Below are 18,456 nucleotides of genomic sequence, written 5' to 3' on the forward strand. Positions count from 1 at the left end.
TATTACGATGCCATTAAATAATATTAGGTAATTTATGGATAGCCCCTAAAAATTGGCACCACTCTGTAGAGAAGAAATAAAGAAGACTTGAGGTGAGGAACACAAATCTTTAATAAAATTAGCATAGAAACAAAGCCAATTTCATCAATGATAGAGCGGGAGAAAACAAAACATGGGATAAAATAAGATAAGAGTGTAAATCAGCAGTCTTGGAGGGAATTAAAACTAGAAAAATTAAGTAATTGCGAAGCAATAGTCAAATAAATCAACATTACGTAAGTCAATGAAGGTGAATGGAAGAGATATCAAACATTAATAAAGATCTGAAAATTTAGTGGCAACTTACGTTGCTCTCAAACAAATTGAAACAAGGTTTCATCATCATACTATTGGTAAAACAAATTTTTTGGCAGTAGGGTCAACAGATTCATTCGATCTAAATCTAAGTATAACTTTGTAGAATATAAGGACACAGGCTGCAAATTCAATCGCGGATCCTATCAGTTAGAAAAATCTTATGTGTGTATTTGCCTTAACATGTTATTTGATAATACTCTTACGGCAACAACTACTGATGTACCTACAGTAAACTTATGTGAGGTCTTACGGTAGTATGAACTTCCACTTCCTTCGTGGGCTGTGGTGTTCGAGTAAATAGGAAAAACCAGTTGTAAACAAGTGCTATGATCTAACATGATGTATAATAATCTTGTATCTCCGTGAGTGTATCTAGTTATTTTAAAGATAAATTCAAGTAGTTGATCAGTGATTTTCAAAATAAAAGGAGGTTAATTAATTGAATAAGGAACGTAAAGTCAGGGTGTCAACAGACTGGAGAGGGAAAAAAGTCTTTCACTTTTCTAGATTTTTCACCCCAAAATGACAGAAATTTCTTGACTTTGTAAATTGAAAACATACAAACATCCATACTAAAAGAGTCTCTTCATCCTTTTCGAAGTTATATCCAAAATTTTCATTCTGCAAAAATTCCCTGATTTTTTTTCACTGGATTCTTCCCAGTTGGTCCGCCTTGCTGACACCCAGATAATAAATCTAAGAAATTGATAGTTCGTTTAAAAAACTTAGGGAGATTGATTAATTGAATAAGGAACGTAAGTCAGACATAGAGGAAACAGTGGACTCCAAGTCTGAGAGAGGAAAAAGTGTCACTGAGGGGAAAATCCATTTGCCTTTGACATGCTCTGAGAAAGCATTCAATCCTCATAATTTGATCAGAATATATTTTTCATTTTTAATAGAACTTTATATGTATATAAGTTCAGAATTAATTTTTCAGAATTTCAGAAAATTCCCAACAGAATCTTAAATCCTAATCTTAATTCATTTAACGATGGGATAAAGTCCACATGTACAGTCTTCTTGAAAGAGACTGATGTTTTATTACAAAGAAAGTAATAGATAACCAGTCAAAATAACAATAAATTAAGACAAATTTTCAGGACACCCATGCTAGCTGCAAGATCTTAAACACTAAGCGTGATGCGATACTCCGTGAAGAAAGTAACAATTTAAAAATTAGGTTAAATCCACAATAAAATTGAAATTGGCAAATAAATTTAAAAAACTTTCGCTACAATTTGCTAGACCCAATATCTGAAAATATGAGACTGTTCCTGTATGAGCCTTTAAAGACTAATCGTGACCATTTCACTGTGGATCAAACTTCATTTCTAATTAATGCAAAATAAAATACGTAACTATTTGAACCGAATTGAACAGAAACATACTAAGTTGCTTTATGTTTGAACTTCGTAAAGAGATTTGAAGTCTCATACCTCCGTAAAACTCAATGTTAAGGGAAACGTTAAAGACTATTTTCATGTTCAAAGCATCTAGTCTCAATTTCAAACTTTGGACACAAAAACATCTACCATAATTTGAATTTAAAACTACAGTAATACCCTGATTATCTAAACACCGATCACCCAACACATCAGTCATGTAACGTCAAAATTGAGTTTTTGATAAAACAAGTCAGCTGACGCGACAAAAGTAGATTTTTTGGACAAAATTTGAATATTTTTGTTGTTTTTCTTTCCAACTAGAATACTATGTTTCACAAATACAGTAAATAACCAGCCGAGTTTGTGCTTATTAGTTCCAAACAGAGCCTAAAATGGCATTTATTCAGTCTCTTTTGGGTGGTTTCGATTATTCAACTTGTTTAGTAGCCGGCACAGCCTGCGCCACAAATCGTCGGATAATCAAGGTAATACTGTAATCCCAACTCATCCCCCCCTCTCCCAAAAGAAAATATGACTAAAAGTTTCTGTTAAACTCAGTTCGACTGAAAGATCGCAAACTTTGAGCATTATGAGCAATTCCCTGTGATTCAACATTGAGCTAGAGAGCAAATAAGTCATTGATTAAAGGAAGTACATAGAAAATAACATGAAGTACTTGAAATAGTTTAGAAGATAATAAATAGCTAATAAATTAAATAAATCAATACATATAAATCAAAAAGAATAAGCCTAAAATATAAAAATCTTTAACAATTGAATCAGGTCACAAGTGCCTTGAAACAATTGCAATACATTTAACTCTTCAGATCATTATCTTTGTGAGCCGGACACATAAATAAATGGTCGACTAGAGAAAAATATAATATTAATCGATCGTACAGATGGATATTCAGTTAAAAATCAAAATGAAAGTAAATTTTTTTAGTCCGTTCATAAAATGAAAATATGCTCGCTGGTAAAAGAAAATCTGAAAGGATGAGAATGCTTTCAACAGAAGGAAAAGTCAACTGAACTGAGGACTTACGTTTCTTGTGGAACAGTAAATTTTTGGTGAATGTTTTTTTGTTGAATTTTTCTGCCATCGAATATAGATAGATAGTACGAGAGTAAGATGATTTTATTCTCTCTAATCAAACTGAAAATCAGTTTAAGTAAGTCTTCGAGAATACCAATTCAGGCAGGGTTATGACATGTTAGTATTTGAGGAGTTCACAAGTCCTCTGATACAGATTTTTGTCGAATCTATGAGCTTAGTCCAATTTTTTCCTTTTTTGAGAGAAGAGAGGGGGGGAGGTTTAGATTATTAGTTCATCTTTTTTAAAGAATCCATGGGTCGGAGATTGATATAATCATCGGCGTCAGAGAAATATTTAAACAAACTGATAAAAATTAAAATAGATACTACACAAAATTATTAATCTATGAGTGAAATATCGTCAAAGAGGACAAGAAAAGTAACCCAGGAAAATACTTCAAAAATAAATACTGAAAAGAGCAAAGCGACTAGATGTTGTTGAGAAAAAATTATACTGGGATAACCTAAAGATAACTGAACGATATCAACGGAATGACATTCACCAGACTTGCTTGTACACGGATGACTGACAAAGCAAAGATCAAAAACTAATCAGAATGGAGAAGAACTCATTAGACCTAGGTACAAGAAATTAAGAAAACAGCTAAGACTATCGAATACTGTCATGAGGCGCATTTTTCATAGGTTTAAAATTTCACTAAGATTTAAAAAATAATCTAATTACAATCAATCTAACAGTTTATTGTACAGTTGGAGGCAGAGTCACGAAGCATAACCGATCCACACTACAGTAGCTCTCTCAAGATAAAAACGCAGTGAAATCGGACGTTTTTGTAAAGAGATTTGAACGTCTTTCCTTTCCAGAGGTGATAATTTTGAACGATGACAAAGTGCATTGATTCCTTTTCTACACATGCTGCGTTTTCCTAGAATTTGCTATGTTACAGCTCTGTACCATACCTTTCTGAGCTGTAGAATGAAGCTATTCTTTCAAAGCATTGCTCCATGTACTTTGCCAAAACCAGGTAAAAGACCAATCTTTGACATAGACGCACTCTTTATAGATGGTAGGAAAACACAAGGTTTAAACCATTTGTGTACATGTTTAAATAATGAACTCTTCAAAATTCAAGTTTTGAACAAATGTTGAGAAATCAGCTGAAAAATACAGTACAAGCTTAACAATAGTTCCGTTAATTACCTTTAGACTTACAAGAAAAGTTACAACTTGTTAATTTGAGGGGGAGAAACTCAGCTTTCCCGGCAGATTTAAAAATTTGGCACATGATTTAAAACTATTTAAAAAAACCGCAAACGAAGCACTTTCATCTGAGATTATAACATCTGAAATTAACTAAAACCTTCTTGATAACAACAGCGGAGGGAAACTTTCAGATACAAAAAATGATAATCTTTAAAATCATAGTCATAGTTTAGACATCAGTAGGAATAAAAGGCCAGTATGTGCACTCTATTTTTCAACCAATTTTTCCACTGCATCCCAAAAGCACACCTGAGAGAGCCAAAATTTCAGTTTCAAAATAAAAAAACATAAAAATGACAAGGACAACTCTGAAAAAGACTCCCTTGAGGTTCTTTCAATAATCTTTGTTATTTGATACTTCCACCACCATTGTCTATTATTTTCATAATGTCGATGTGAGGTTAAAAATCTTGTAAATAGTGTTATTGCACTGCAGAATTTTTTTTTTAGGAACACTTGAGTGCAAAATAAATTTCAAACTGCAAATATTGAATTGCATAAGGATATTGGAGCTGTTTAAATGAACTGGGTATGATTTTTTGGGGTCTAACCACCCATTCTGTAAATCTTGGGTTTCAAAGAATGTATACGGCATTTCCAAACAGGCTACATTTTTCTATTGGAATCAAATGAACTTTGAAACAAGAAGCTCTTCCGTATGTAATTTCTTTTTCAATTTTTCCTTGCTGACGAAGTCAAAGACAAATGAGGCTACAGAAAATTTCTTCAAATATGAAAGTTTTAGGTAAAAAGTTTGCATTCATTCTAATGCGAATCCAGCTTGAACTTTCCTATGAAGACTTTTTCAAAGTCATCGATGACTTTTCATGCGCTGATAGGGGAAAACTGAATTTCCACTTTGCTACAAAACCTTGCAAGAGTATCATTCTTTTAACAAAAAAAATTAATTGATAACATGTCCCAAACTAATTTCGACTGCACAGCTCTTAGAGCAAGGACACTTTTAGTCTGCCCAGGCGGCAGGGACCCACATCGGCTCTGTGTCGACTCTGTGGACGGAGTAGAGGAGCTGTTCGAATGCAGATGACAAATCATCGTTGAGTATACTCTCGTCGAAAAGGTGACCGTACAAGAATTCGATGCGCTCAGAGCTGCGAACGATTTCTTGAAATTCTTCATCCTGCGAAAAAACAGAAAATTATATATATTGAAAAAGACAATTGTTTTGTTATGTTTCATGCCTTTCATTCAGAAAGTCAAATTTTTCTGCATTACAAAATTCTTTGACTTTTCAGTGATTTTGAACATGAAAATGTCTGAATCTTGCCTGGCTTTCCAACTTTTCTTTTGGGAGGGGGAGTCAAAATTTTTCAAACAAAATTTTTTCACGAAAATTTTTTTAGCAGTAGTCTTGGATATTGAAAAATAATGCAATGTTTTGCCAGGAAGAACAAATTTCCAGGTTCTGAAGCAGAATGAACTGACTTTTCCATGACTTATCAGGGTTGACTAGAATTCCCTAACTTTTCCAAGATTCCTCCGCCTTCTGTAGAACTTGCTACCCTGTTATTATTCCTGATATTTTTGATTTTTTTGACACTTCACGAGCAAAGAACTCTAATATGTCATACTGAACATTTTCATTTTACTAGCTGTAAGTGAAGCTGCAAAAAATCCCAGGTTTTCTTTGGCGCAGCTGCAGGTACGATAGCCAGTAGGGACGAAGTGAGCCGTTTTGCATAAAATGGATGGTTACACTATAGCATGCTTGGGGCTTGATCAATAAAATTATTTGGAAAAAACAGCATGGTCCGCTCGAGTATTATACCATCATATCCTCCTTTCCTTAGTAGAGGGGATTTGAAAGAAATTTTCAAAAAAATTTGATTGATTCTGTTTGATTTTAAGAACAAAATTTAGCACACTATGGATAGAGCAAATTTCAACGGCACATTCATAGCTTTTTAATTAGCTGACAGGCTCAGGTAATTGCTTCATGTTTGTGAATTTTCTTTCGGCTGCAAACAAGAGGAGAAAACCAAGTTACAACAACTGCTGCCTGCATAAGCCAGGAAAAGGCAGCCATAGGTAGCAGCCTCTGCCACTAACGAGCAACTGGCGAGGGTGTGAAATCTTTGAAAAACACTGATATTCTGCAAAGTTCATTAAACGCCAGACACCCCCTCCAATTATTTATTTTTGTTTCTTTCCTTTGTTGAATTCTGTATTTCAGATAAAATGAAAATATATCATAAGCCAATAGTAAAACCAGTAAAACCTGGGTAATTAATGCTGTGATGTAGACTTTTCAAAATAGACCAGGGCTCAATGCTGACTGAAATTATACATTTCCGCATAGGGTTCTGCTACTGGTTTAGATTGAGGGCCCCCCAACTCAACTCCTAAATGGTTACTAAGAAGACTTGATGAAAGTTTCCTTTACTTACTGTGAATCCTCTTGAGTTGAACTCATCAAACGTAGAGCGAGCGTGGACAGAAGACCGCGTCTCCTTCAGAACTTCAAATGATGGAGGTTTTATGTAGATTATGTAGGGTTTCAGCTGGGGAGTCCGGAGCATTTTCAAAGCCTTTAATAGAAATGCAAATTTTAGTTTTTGAAGGTTACACACTATTCCACTAAGCTTTTATTGAATGTAGGCTTACTGTTTTGGAGGCGACACTTTCTGACCAATAAAAAAAAATGTAAATAATTACTAATAACATATTTGATTTTTTATACTTCTACCGCTTAGAGACAAAACATCTTCTAAAATGGGGATACTTCGGTTGAAATCAACCTAGCAATAATATTCATCTAGTTTTTGAGTCATGGTTTTTTTTGTAATCCCAACTGTCATGAAAAGAGTCATGGAACAAACATGAGAGGAAAATCAAAGGATTCTGTGCCGAGTAAAATTTGCTATTGTCTGAAATAATGCCCTTTGTGACCTCTTGATCATGATTAGCTTTTATATAAGGCATTTAATGTGCCAATTTCAAGAAAGGTAGGGCTGAGAAGTTAATTTTACAGGGGTCTGGCATGTATTTTCTAGTGAAGATGTTGCAATATCTGATTGGTGATCAACAGTAATTCCTCTGAACGGTAACAGCATTCATGTATGCTTACATATGTGCTATGTTTGCATACACGCACATAACAACAGCCCCACATTACCATAGAAAAACATTAGTAGAGCCTCTAAAAAATTCACTTTCCCTAGCATTTGCAAACACAAAGTTCGACTTTTAAAAGCTTATCAAGCTTAGGGGGTCATTAAGAATATTATATCATATAAAATCAAAATCAAGCCAGCACAAAATGTCTTAGAATACCATTAAAGGTCTTCTGAGTTGCTCAAACATTTAAATCTACTAAAAATACAGCACTGCATTGACTGCTTGCTTTGAAAGTAAAACTAAATAAAATAATTTTGTTTTATTTACATTAAAATATGAGGAGTCAGGATCGTACAAATATGAAAATCATTGATATTGATATTTGAGATTCAGCAAGGCGCTTTTACATTGAAGTTTTAAAGGATTTGAAGTATCTACAGATCTTGTAGGAATGTGTGCAAGAATTTCCTATGTTTCTACATTTCTACCCGCCACCTACAAGAATTTTAAAGTTCTGTTGACCAACCTGATAGTGAGGTGTCAGTACGCAAATAAGACCAGCATTGATGATAGAAACAACACTCTCTGCAGAGGTCCCATAAAAGTTGCCTTTGTACTCTCCAAACTCAATGAAATTTCCACTTTCTATTTGCTCTTGCATTTCATCTCGAGTTACAAAGAAGTACTCTTTTCCGTTGATTTCACCAGGTCTGATAGGCCTCGATGTATCTGTAAGAAGAGTATAAGGAAAACTGATGGAAAAGATAATATCAACAGCGTAAGTCCGTACTCACATAATTCGGTTAGCAACGCCACAGACTTCCTGTCATACTTTTTTTTTTTTTAAACGGAAAACTACTCAACGGCAATTCTTTAAAACTGCCATAAATTTTCTTCTCTTTGCGAAGAAAATTCTGCATAAACTGCAAGGAATGATGTCAATTTGTTCTCCTTTAAAAAAATAACATAGAGGCGGAGATTTTCAGACACCACAAACAAGATATGTGATTGCAGACTTGAAATTCATGTACATAATGGAGAAAGTTATTATGCTTTGTCCAATCATCAAGTTTCTATGTCCAATATTATTAGAGATTTCACTTCATGAGGGACATGGTGAATGAGGGCAGATGTACTTTTATAGCGATTTCTTCTACCTTCTTCTTAACTGAGCAACGAAATGACCAGTAGTGCAACTGGGCAGTGTTTCTCAGAATGGAAGCAAGTGACTTCAACTATTGCCAAACTTTGTTGAAAAATTTATTTTTTGGTACGAGAACGGTTGTACAGGGTTGCAATTATTTCGAACATTTTTGTGAATTTCCTCCATCACAGAGAGCAAATTCTTTTAAATATTTAAGAGAATTGGTTTGGTAGCTTCTTTGTGAAATGTTACACTATTTAATGAAATTTAGCAACAGTTGATGACAAGATGTTCCCTTCAGAGAAGCCCAGCCTTCATTCATCACTGATTGCTAACAAGCATAAACATACTAGGGTTTGTCCTCCGCTGCTAGATCTACATCTAACATGAACTTGGCATCCTCACAAGGTTGTTTTCAGTCTTAATTTGAAAGTTTAAACACATCAGAGTTACCTGGCGATCATAATCAATTAATGGGTCAGTTATACTAGGCATAGAATCGTTTTGAGATGGTTTAAGCTCACAGATTAGAGAGAAATAATAAGATCTATTAAAATACCAAGTTTCTACGTCCAATATTGAGGGAGATATTGCTCATCAAAAAAACACAGTGAGTGACATTATTCACCATGGTATCCATAAATCTACATTGTTCAGATTGAGTCTGCAAATTTATCATAATGGAATCTATAGGATTTGGCTATCAAGACAAGATTCTAAAATTCCTGTAACTGACACAATGCTACAAAAATTATGCTGTTACAATGTAGAGTGTACATTTTACACGAGGATCCATAGTTCCATTTCTAATTTTCAGATAATAGATTTAAAGAGCCACTTACAAGGAACTGGGGTACCAAATTTTTCAGGATCAGTAGCGATGAGCCTCCTCTTCAATTCATTCCTGCCAACTCCTGGTGGGCCAATAAGTACGATGGGGCGGTGGAACCCAGGCCTGGGGTACAACTTGATCACCTCTTCGTACGTGGCAATCTCTTCCCGGTCGAAGTCATCTGCTTCTGCAGTGTCATACATAATTTTTTTAGTACGCACTGAGCATTTAGGAGTTTCACAATCGGAAAATCCTAATGATGTTTTGGCAAACTCGGAGCAAAGTCCCAAAAGCTGGACTTTCTCCGGGTTTCCGAGACAGCTTCCGTTTGCAAGAAATTCTGGAAATTATGATATTGCAGAAAGGAGTTAGTTGAGCACAAGGTTGCAGGAGAAAATAACAAGGAATTTAAACCAAAACAGGGTGAAATAGGTATATGAGATAATTTGGGGTTTTCAGGTGTTCAAATGGTAAAATACCTAGTTGATCAAAGAGAACAGGGTTTGTAAGCAAAATCTATGTTTCACAACCTTAGGTTTATCTCATTTTTAGGTGTTCGACTGAAACATCTCTCACACAGAGGATTATTGACACTACTCAAGAGGGTAAGGATCTGAAAGATTTGAATGCTATAAAAAGGATCGGTAAGAAATAAGTTTGGATCAATCGCCTTCATCAAAATTTCTAAGAGCTTACTGTTGCTGTTCGTGAATTATAAGAGGCACTTAGGAAGGCAGGAGGGCTCAAACAGGGGTTTAAGGCTCAAACACCTCAAAAATGGTGAGAGGGGGACTTTACACCAGAAGAGGGTTGAAAAATTAGAGAAAGTGCCTCATGCACTTTCAATCTCATGCACAATTCATAAATGACCCCTCAATTTTAAAGAGTGATTGAAGTTTATCCATGGATGTTTATAAGAATCTTCGAAAAATCTAAGGGAATTATCTCACCGGTAAAAAATGATAGTCTATTAAACCTACAGGGATGAAAGAACTCAAAAATACTATGTGCAACATTCAGAGGTACAGTAAGGGGTGAACAAGGGTTGCAGGGTGAATTAAAGTGCAGCAAATATCATCTGCATTACCTAAATTGGGCTGCTTACTGTGGAAACAATATCATCAAACTCCGAAGGATTCGGAGAATCAAACCACTCAGACCAGACTGCAAAACTCAGCTGACCATCAGGTTGAAAGATCAGGCAAAGAAAAGCAAACTTCAAAAGCAAATATGTAGATGGCTTGAAGCATAACAGGGTCTTGATAGCATAAATTTTGAGATAATACTTTCGTACAATAAGATGCCAACAGCATCAATCCGAAATTAGAAATCAGATCTACGTGATGAAATCTGCAGAACTGGCGAAACTGAACCCATAACATTCAAAATTTTTCTTTAGGGCCTCGGAAAATAGAATTGAAGACTTGAACACCATACTTTTGGCTTGAAATACTCTTATATTCTCCCTTAAAGGGGTTTTGTTATTTTTTGAAATAGCTTTGTTTTAGTTACTTTTTTTCTCTCGCTTTGAGAAGAGTAATCTTTAGTGTTTTTAGTGGGGGGGGGGGGAGTTGTCAAACACAGGATAAATCTTTCAAAACGAGATATCATTACCTTTCAGTCAAAGGAGCATAAGCGCCAATTGTACTTGGGCACTATGTTGACTAATTTCGCTCGTCCAATTTTTTGGGCAAAATCTATTGAACAAAACTGAAAAATATTACCTAATATTTCTTTTATCATTAAAATGAATGCCTGGGATTTTTATGAAAGTATAAGCAAAAATTTCAAAGAAAAAATTAAAATAGTATTGGGGCGTCCGGCGACATAGTTTTTAAGCGTACATGGTGCTTATGATACTTCAGCTGAAAGGAACCGATATCTACTTTATTTTGGAACTTGCCCATTTAGATAGACTATTTAACTCTAACAATTCTTCATCGTTTAGAATAATTAAAAGTGAAACACTTAATACATGAATGGTGTTAGCCTGCTGAGCGTTTCATATCTTCAATATGGAAACATTTGAGTAAGAAACAAGCCGAAAAGTCAAGATTTGCTGGTGAAAGCAAATCCATTAAACCAATAATTTCTAATGTACCTTTGTTAGGATCCTTTCCCATTAAGGATCTTTCATGGATTATTCTCCTTTCCTGAAGTGTCCGACTTGGAATTAAGCCAGCTCTGATGTTTTTGTCCCCTTCGATACGTGCTTGCCACCTGTTAAAAATCAGATCATGATTAATTGGGGATACCTTTTGAGCCAGAACTGCAATAATGAGATAATTATTCACCTTTATTTTTCCTTATCCCACTTCTTGGTTTTCAAAGTGTTTTTGGGGTTTGAAAACACAGCATGAACTATTAAATACACCCTCAAGCCTATATGCAAAAATAGTTATTTTCGATTTGAATCATTATTGATTACTAACGGGGAATAAAGTCGTGCAGGAGTATGGAGCTTGAAGAGCATTGCATGCCCCTGCGTTGAATAGGGGAAACAAAATCTTTTCCCGCAAATCCTCTTCCGTTGCTTGCCTCTTGTTAATGGCTTGCTCAGTCTTAACACTTGCTACAAACTTAATTGAAACTTGCAAGGGGAGTCACTGTTACCTACAGCAGGTGATCGTTCAATACAAGATGGAGCACTGTACATTGCCACTAGTGTGTGCCTCAAACCGGTGGGAGAAATTAAAATTAATGTTGACCTAAGCCGATGGCTTGCTCTTCATTTCGATGCAAACAAAGTAATCGGTTCATTCAGGGTACGAGCAAAAGATTGTCTGAAAGAGAGATTTTCTCTTATGCCAAGAGTCATCACATTGAAAAATTCCCCTAAGAACTGGCGTTATCTTTTGGGAGGAGTGAGACTGAGAGGTAAAAACAAATAGTCCCAACTTAGGCTCTCACTTGTTCTCCCCTCTTTGCTAAAAACAGGAATTAAAAAAAAATAACAGGTTGAAGGCAGGGATGAGCACATTAACCAAAAAACTAACCGAGAGTTTTCAATTATCTCAAATCGAGGCTAGAGCCAAAGTTTAAGGTCTGAGAGCCAACAGTTGGACCAGTTTCACATTGATTCTTCGGAATTCCGTCACCAAAGTGATTTTTTTTTAAATATTTTGGTTTTCTAAGTTCATCAAAAGCTCTTTTGATCATAAATTGTAAATGAGAGAGAGTATCAGCTAAAACTTCATTCATTATACTTTGCCAAAAAAGAAGAGGTAATCGTCAAATAATAATGGAGAATTGGCATGCAAATTTTTTATTGCTTCATCCGAAAGTACATAAAGAGCTGATTTTGCAGTATTTTTTATAATTTTTTTCGGCCATGGGAAATAGTATAAAAATAGTTTTAAAAGTGAGAAAATGCGCCGCCTAGTGACGTCATCTAGCGTTTTCAAATGAATGCATGTATTTTAGCAATATAGATAATTTTGTCATATCTCCTCCAATAATTGTTCAATTTATGAACCAAGGGTATCCTCGTGTTCAGCTCACTTGGTAGCTTCCATTCAAACACAGAGTTCATCAAATTTCAGACACCTGCAAATTCTCCATTTGATTCATTGGATTAGGTGTCAAAACTGTCATCCTTGGTTGTGAATCTAATTTTGTGTTTGTAACTTGGACCGATTTGGAACCGGCTCTAGGGGGGGAACCAAACCTATTCTGGCTTGACAACCAACCTGAGAACCAAGATAGGTTTTGAATATACTTCATGAGTTGGAACCGCCTTCGGAACATTTTTCAAAAATCAGCTCTGATTCTCATTTCTAGTTGGAGAATAAAATAACATTGAAAAAATTAGAAAACTACAAAAATATGGACATTCATACCAGTAAGGATCATTTTGACTAACGATGTGAAGAATAGTGCCCTTGGTGAAGTCCAGACCAGCCTCCCGACAAGGAATATACTGATCTTTGGAGGCATTATAATCAAACAAGGCCCTAACACGGACTTTACTTTCGCGGCTTGAATCCTTGCTTTCTGCTGGAATCAGTTTGAACGTTATTGTTCCTTCCGAATTTTGCTGTAAAAAAAATTATGATAGAAGTGGAATTAGATTTCTTCAAAACTTTTCAGATGTTTTCAATAACTTAATCTCTAGACTCAATCCTTGAAAATTCAATAAATCGATGGCGAAGAAGTGCATATCTTGGTTTGCGACAATGCAGACTAACTGTCATTCTTTATTTTCTGCATGGAAAATTACAAAACGTTATTTTCTTAAGGCTATGGTAATTTTTCTTCTCCATGTCAAGAATTTCCTACGAAAATTTCAAGTCATAATGACGGTTTGGTCTACTTTTAAAAAATAAAATAGGAACGGAGATTTACAGACACTACAACCGAGATGCTCATTTTTGTGGTTTCACCATCAAAATTTTATTTTACGCTCATCAAGGTGTAATACTAAAAACGCATATAGTTACACTTACAAAGGAATTTACAAAAGAACATTCATAGCTCACAAGGAAAATCTTATGAGATAAATTTCCTGTTAGGTTCTGCACCTGTTTTGCTTTTGAATACATTTTCTTATAAAATTTTATACTTCTCAACAACAGAGATATTTATATTTATACTTTATATTGATCTTAATTTCATTCAAATAAAAGAAAGATATTGAAAAATAAAATGTAGTCTCAGCTTAAACACATTTTACTCTTTTTTTTTGCTCCAATGGGCTGATAATATTGAAAATTTGTCTGAGGCTATTTTGCTATGTATGAGACAACAGTTAAGACTAACCAAAATTTTGAGGACTTCATTGGGGACTTTGCCCTCAACATTGATTCCGTTAACTTCGCAAACTTCATCGCCAACATGAATAAGACCGGACCTGTCAGCTGCTCCTCCATGCATGACCCGGGCGATGACAATTTTACCAGTATCTTCATCCGTTTTAATTGTTGCGCCCTGCAAATAAACGGTTAAGCTCAGAAATAAGGTCAACAGGAAGAGCAACATTAAGATGGAACTACCTCTTCGTTGGCTATCAGTCGATGAATAGCTAAAATCAGGATTCATTTTGGCGATTTCCTTTAAACATCAGTAAAATATTAATCTAGGTACATCCTCACTACCACTACCAATACACTCTACTGTGACTTGCTGTGAAAAATAGAGTTGAGAATCCTTTAAAGGACAGAAATATGTGCAGGAGATGTTTTGATCTCTCTTTAATTATATCAATCATCAATCTACTGCTCTAAGAAATTTTTCCCGCAATTTCATGGTTAATTAACTCAATATTTCATATTAAGGCAGAGGAACATCCAGTTTAAACTCAAGTTCCAATATTCAGGAGATGGCTGAAATTGACCCCACTCTCAGCCAGGTGAAAATCAATAACCAACGAATGAGTAGTTCCACCTAAAGGCTCTGAATTTTAAAAGTTATTTCCTTGTGAGAGGTAAGTATTGCAGCGCCAACCCACTGGGTCGCACTGATTGGCCTTCACTACAATTTTACTTAACTAAATACATATTTTTGGAAAATAATATGTAAAATCAAGCACCTAGATAAATCCCTCTGCATGTGGTCAAAGAGACAAGTCGAAAATTATTGCGAGTGGGTATTAAGGAGGAAATTTCAGGATTTTATGGTAGCGTAAATTGGTACCACTGCTGTTACCGCAGACTGTAATATGTTGCAAAGGAAACGAATAAGTACATCTTTCTGCACTGCACTTACCACAATTGGCTCAGCATTTAAAGCACCATCCTGAGGTTAGCAATTTAACAATAAAATACACACAAATTTAAAATAAATTTTCCTTCGACAAAATCTAATATGACAATGGACCAATAGACAAGGTGCAAATTTCAGCAATACTGTAAATGTTTTTGCATCAAAATTTCAAGTAGAACATGATTAGTGCAATGAAAATCAGTGGAAGTAACTTCTAGCCAAGATATTACCGTTTTTAAATGCGTAAATTAAAACTTCCTGCTTATGAAATAGCCGTAATCCACTTGAGTTTAGTTGCACAATAAATACTACCATATCAATTCTTGCAGTATGAAAATGATTGTTTGGTCTTGATAAAAACAGAGAGACTTTTGTTTAAAAATGCCCCAAGTAGATATGACTGGTGTGCTTGGCGTTATTCGAATATTAAGGAAGTTTTGTTGTATGATAATCCACACAGATGGTAAGATTCGGACCTCTGAGTGGAGGGAGTTGTTTTTCTTGGAGGTAAATTTACTTTGCACCAAATTAAAGTAAGATATTAATTATATGTGGTACAAGAAAATAGTGCACTAGTATACTGAATTTCAAACACACTGTGACAAATGAAACATCAATACAAGCAGTAGAAGTACTGCAAAGATAAACCCAAAACTTGGAAATATTGAAATTTAGAGGTTTATTTACCATAGGTTCATTGCTCTTGACTAGTTGCACAATTTTTATCGTTTCCTCATTATCATCGACTTCTTGGGGAATTTCAGGTAATCGAGGAAAGTAGTCCTTTTGAGCTACAGCATCATGTGCGCAGAGAAGACCCTGGAACAAAAAGGTAGATGCTTAAACTGATAATCCTGACATTACTAGACTGGACAGAAAAAAAAAAAAAAAAACCCCGGCAAGATCCAGTAAGAGCCATCCAGGGGTGCAAAAACTTCGTGCCATGCAATCGGAAGAATAGGAACAGCGGTTTTTCCATGAAAACGGGACAAAACAAGATACCCCTGAAAAAGGTACATTATTTTAGCAGAGAAAAAGTCGGATTTATTGAGTAAAAGTATTTTTTTTTGTCTCCTCTACAGAGGGAAACGATATTATGACATTATCCTCTCCTACGCATTCAATAAATGAGCGATGTAGATTCTGGTAGTTTCTGATGAACAACTTTCAATGAATCTTCACAAATTCGATATCATACTACTTAGAATTAATGCTGTTACTTGTAATGGATCAGTTTCTTGCACTGACTAGTACACTAGGTACAATGCTTTTCAAAGACATGGGCTGTGTATCAGGGCAACAAAATGGCAGATCTAGTCTCTAGATTACCGAGAATCACTTCACGCAATGAACAGTGCTGATCATTGAACTCTAGTCCATTAGGTGAATCCTGTTGAGGACAAAGGTTTTTGTCAATTGATCACTTAGGTCTGCAAATCTTAATTGCCAGTTCATGTGGGGTGAATTAAAAGGTGTAATTCAAGGAAAAGTAAAAAAATCACCTGCATGTGAGGCCTCTGCAAAAGGAAGAAAAGCTCCTTGCTATCTTCGCTAAGATTAATGCGAGGCAAAATAACTTCTAAAACTTCCAGAGCAATCTGCATTGAACTAGACAGGATCGGATTGCATTTTTCATCTTTGCCACCTTCAAGGATCTTGTTGTGCACCTGAAATAGTGCATGGAGCTCTTTGGACTGAAGGAGATTGCTTAAAAATGAAAATTCTTCATCGGAGTTCGTCAGTTCTTGTTTCGACTCTTCCAAAGAGGCCAGTAGGTTCGATAAAGCTATTAAGATTTCAGAAAAGAAAAATTAGAGGATGTCAAAACAGGGTGTCTAAAAACTTGGAAGGTACAAAATTCCTGACTTTTCCAAATTTCCTCTGACAAAAATGAATAAAATCCATGACTGTTTACGATGACTATTCTTCACCTTCTGGCCAAAGTATTAGAGGTGCTATTTGTGCTTAGGCACTATGTTTCCCGACGTCTCAGAACTGTTTTAATTTTTTCTTTAAAACTTTTGTTTTCACTTTCATGAAAATCTCAGGGATTAATTTGAATGAAAAATTAAATATTAGGTCAAATTTTCAAGTTTTTTTTTATTAAATCTTCTGAAAATAAATTGAACAAGTTGACATTGGGATAGAATTTGGGATAGTTGAAATTGGTCTGTCATGGATAGAACATACTTTAGGTAGACCTGGTAGAAATGGACAGTTCTTGACATTAGTTTCGCTTCGAATGACAACATGTAAACTTTTTTTTCTTCAGTAGTCGATTATTGAATTGACTAAAATAGCAATTCTTTATTGAAAATTTCTTTTTACCCAAGTCTTAAACTTGCTTTTTTCTTTTGGCTGCAAAAACAGAATTTAAGTCCAACTATACGGCACGGACAAAGTAAAACCTTTAATTTATTAACCTTTAAGAAAAGAGGAATAAAATAGAACAAAACTTACAAGGTTCCCACGTTCTATTGGCCATAGCTACAGCTGACATTTTCAGCAGAATACAACAGTGAATAGCTAACACCACATTCTGGTTTCCGGGAGCATCTCAGAACAACTGGATGGCAAAACAATAAAATTAAAATACATTACTAAGAATGATGCTCAGGCAAATGATTCAACTGAGTGGGTTGATTAAGCTGTGAATCTCAGTTGGAAATGAGATCCTCAGCAGTAAGAGAGGTTAATGTGAGAAGTTGATGTTTTAAATGAAAAATTATGCAAAAGCTCATAAAACTGATTAAGTAACCTCAAACCTGAATGGATTGGTCTTAAGTTCCTGCGCACAGAAAAATAGAGGACAGCATTAAAATGCTAAACATGATGGCTAAGAAGCAGAAAAAGGACACACTTATTGGTGTACATTTCCGCAAGATTCACATTTGTCGTCATCAGAAAATTGCAAACAAAGCTTGGATGAGACTGAAGTTGAAAGTAGGAGATCAAATAGTCACAAGCAGAAAAACTGGAAAGGAGGTTAAATATTAAAATCAAGTTTTTGTTATCATGTTCAACAAATAAATGTTTTGTAGAGGTGCTTAAATAAGTACAAGAAAAACATGTTACAGCATCCAAGATAGATAAGTTAGCATCAATAAAAGATGTGTTAAGCTTTATGTAAGTGCCGTAAAGAGACAATTATAATAGAAAGGATTTGAGACGGTATCTGCCTGCTGACAGAGTAGAAGTACAGGAAATCATTAGCAGACGGCTTAACGAGTTTAAGTGGTGCTTCTCAGGAGAAATTTAATTGCTTGCAGAATCGTGTACATAAGTGATGGCAATAGCATTGCTACGCAAGAGAAGAGTTGAATTGCAACAGAAGGAAAAAAACAGTGTCCAGAAAGAGGAATTACAGGAAGATGAACTATACAAACCTATTTGATCAATCGAAATCAAACTTCTCGAGTCGTTCAAAGTTAACCTAGTCCCATGGTTATTTTGAACCGTGGGGCCACTGAGATCTCTGAATGAGCGCAAGACACACTCCACGGCAAACTACTAAAATAACAGAAATTATTTTTAATTTTGTTTCACACAATTTTCGAAGCTTTTCAGCAGGAACTCCAGAAATACTGAAAGAAGCTAAAAATAACCTAAAATTGGGCGACAGTGCTGCTCTGATAA

The 18,456-nt window shown here is 35.2% G+C and overlaps 1 protein-coding gene across 4 annotated transcripts; it reads right to left on the reverse strand.

The window, feature by feature from the left end:
• Positions 1–93: 93 nt before the first annotated feature.
• metro (membrane palmitoylated protein 7-like protein metro) lies at positions 94–18,456 on the reverse strand. 4 transcript variants are annotated; one of them, XM_072305422.1, is made up of 12 exons: positions 18,207–18,456; positions 17,281–17,386; positions 16,323–16,606; positions 15,508–15,639; positions 14,824–14,853; positions 13,879–14,046; positions 12,960–13,156; positions 11,222–11,340; positions 9,131–9,307; positions 7,671–7,873; positions 6,475–6,615; positions 94–5,207 (listed from the first exon to the last, which is right to left on the reverse strand). In XM_072305422.1, exons 2-12 carry the CDS (start codon positions 17,318–17,320, stop codon positions 5,031–5,033), a joined length of 1,668 nt encoding a protein of 555 aa, XP_072161523.1. In that variant the 5' UTR covers positions 17,321–17,386; positions 18,207–18,456; the 3' UTR covers positions 94–5,030. The 4 variants fall into 4 exon arrangements, with proteins under 4 accessions (XP_072161523.1, XP_018908001.2, XP_018908000.2 ...); XM_019052456.2 differs by having other exon boundaries at positions 9,131–9,460; XM_019052455.2 differs by lacking the exon at positions 14,824–14,853 and having other exon boundaries at positions 18,207–18,455.

Source organism: Bemisia tabaci, chromosome 10, assembly GCF_918797505.1.
Source record: "Bemisia tabaci chromosome 10, PGI_BMITA_v3".
NCBI lineage: Eukaryota > Metazoa > Arthropoda > Insecta > Hemiptera > Aleyrodidae > Bemisia > Bemisia tabaci.